Genomic DNA, 2,600 nt, shown 5'->3' on the forward strand with positions numbered 1-2,600 from the left:
AGAGAGAGAGAGAGAGAGAGAGAGAGAGAGAGAGAGAGAGAGAGAGAGAGAGAGACAGAGAAAGACAGATATGGAGACAGAGAGAGAGAGAGACAGAGAAAGATATATTATACAGGTCTACATTTTCATTTTAAGTTTCGGTATACATAATGAATACACATATATCATACATAGTGACATAGAAAGGAAAGAGAGAGAGAGAGAGAGGGGGGGTGTGAGAGGGGGGGGAGTGAGAGAGAGACAAAGACGCAGAGAGAGGGAGTGCAATGGGTAAAGGACAGACCACAAAAAAGAGATGAAAAAAAGGAACTTATTCTTACCTTGAAAGGACTCATAGGCCGCCTTTTCCTTGTCTCGGGTCCGTAATAGCCGGGTGTAGTCTCCCACTTCATCACCATCGCGGAGCTGTCGTTTGCCTGTCTTGCCAGTCCGAAGTCTGCCAGGACAGCACGATCCTGGTCATCCAAGAGAATGTTTCTGGGCTTGACGTCTTGGTGGAAGATGTGGAGACCGTGGATGTACTGCAGAGCGCTGGCCACGTCGAGAATGTGTCGGAGGATCCGTGGTTCTTCCACAGGGGGGTCGGACGACATGGTGTCGAAAAGTGTGCCGTTCTTGAAGTATGTCGACAACATGAAGCCGTAGTGATCATCCATAGCAAACGCTATCATCTTGAGGATGCGGGGGTGGCGCAGATCACGCAGGAAGCCGACTTCATAGAGAAAGTCGCTTTCACACTCCTCCGACTCAAAAAAAGATACGATTTTCACCGCCACCTTCAACGACGAGTTGTGTTTGGCCGAGGCCAGAACAACCTCTCCTAAGGAACCCCTCCCTAGACAGGGGCCTCTCACCAGGTTGAAGGAGTTGAAAAAAGCGTCGTGCTGTTCAACGGCATCCATGCTGCGGCGTGCAACTTCGGTAATAGACTCCAAAAGAAGGACCACAAAAGATGTATGAAACGATGAGTCTCCACGATGCGTATCCTCGGAACGTTCAGAGAAAAGTGACCACATACTGTCCAGTGTCCCTTATATACTCAGCTTGCTGGCCGGGAAGTGATTGAAGTTTTCTGTCCCTGATTAAGGAATTGTTGCTGTGTTTTGACACGTTCTTAGAGGACCGGAGGTGAGAACCGGAGTCTTGGCCTGCCTTTGTCTATTGTTTTAAAAGATATATAGAAGCAGGTCTTTATGCAAAGCAAATGTCATTGGAGTTCAGTTTCCACACCTAACGTTAACGAGTCTATTGTCCTATTGTCTGGTGACTGCCAGTGAGCTCGTGCCATCTGGTGAAAAGCTCAGACAAGGGGAGCAAACTGTGTATGCGGTAACCATGGCGGCTTGCTTCAAAGACATGCCAACAGCTCGGCCTCTATTATGTACCGGGCTGACTGGCCGGGAAGTGATTCAAGTTTTCAGTCTGTGGTTACGGCATTGTTGAGTTGTTTTGATAATGTCTCAGAGGATCGGGAGGGGAAAACCTGGGTCTTTGCCTGCTTTTATTTATTGTTTGTTTGTTCTTTGTATTTAGAGACCCCTGGGGCCTTCTAGATTGAAAGGAATCTTTTCTTTTAAAATTATTTTGAAATATGTGTTGTTTGTCGGTGAATGAATGACAACCAATCAGGGGTTTCAAATTAAAAAAATTTCGGAAGTTCTTTTTGTCTATAAACGCGGAGGCCCTGCCTCTTAAATAACCTACTAGTATTGACAGTGGCGTTAAACCTATACTGTTTAACCATTTTCTTTTTTAATCTTGACCTAGCCCGGTTTGATCTGAAAGGAAAGATGAAAACTAGCCTCCCAAATGATCTATACAGCGTCGATAATTGTGTAAAAACGCCTTTATACAACCCATCCCCTCCCCCCTCCAAAAAAGGCCTCCCAAATGATCTGTATTGTGTTAATGGCGGGTGTAAAAGTAAAAAATCTTCATTTTTTTAAATGGGCGCCTTTTCATTTTAGTTGGTCTACTGCAACACGGAGTAACTAACGATAAGCCATCTTCTGATGTAAGATCAAAGTACTATAGGTAGCTACTCCGTGGTGCTCCGGTCCACCGATCCATTGACTGCAGGCTAAGGCCCGGGGTCTATAGCAGGGGATAGATACCCGAAACCTCACACGTTCTGCTTACAAATGATCTGTTTACTTCTAGAACATCTCTTTTAAGGACCAATATCTCTGTATCTCTCTCCTCTCTCTCTTTTTTTCTATCTCTCTCTGTATCTCTCTCTCTCTCTCTCTCTCTCTCTCTCTCTCTCTCTCTCTCTCTCTCTCTCTCTGTATACATATACATTATTAAAATATACACTCGTATATATATGTATCTTTTATTAACCAGATCACCAGCGTCTGTTGTGTAGCGGCTAGGCACTTCGCTGTCGCACACAAGAGACTCAAGTTTGATTCCCGTGTGTGGAATTATTTTTTTTTTGCCAAATTATATCTAGGTCTTTCTGATGGGATACTGTATACCTCTCAGCCCGGCTTGGCTCTGATAGGCAGGGTCGAAGCCCGCCTCCCAAATTATCTATGTCGTGTCCATGGGGGGCGTTAAGGCACCTACATTGTAAAAAAAGAAAAAGATCTTTAATA

The 2,600-nt window shown here is 44.9% G+C and overlaps 1 protein-coding gene across 1 annotated transcript in view; it reads right to left on the reverse strand.

Moving 5' to 3' along the window:
* Positions 1 to 902, reverse strand: part of LOC106012581 (aurora kinase A-like) — a 4,458-nt gene extending 3,556 nt beyond the window's left edge. The window contains exon 1 of the mRNA XM_013085930.1: positions 321 to 902. Within this exon, the coding sequence (XP_012941384.1) occupies positions 321 to 902 (582 nt within the window). The remainder of the gene's footprint in view (positions 1 to 320) is intronic.
* Positions 903 to 2,600: the final 1,698 nt, after the last annotated feature.

The sequence above is a fragment of the Aplysia californica genome, unplaced genomic scaffold (assembly GCF_000002075.1).
Source record: "Aplysia californica isolate F4 #8 unplaced genomic scaffold, AplCal3.0 scaffold00016, whole genome shotgun sequence".
In the NCBI taxonomy this organism is placed as follows: Eukaryota; Metazoa; Mollusca; class Gastropoda; order Aplysiida; family Aplysiidae; genus Aplysia; species Aplysia californica.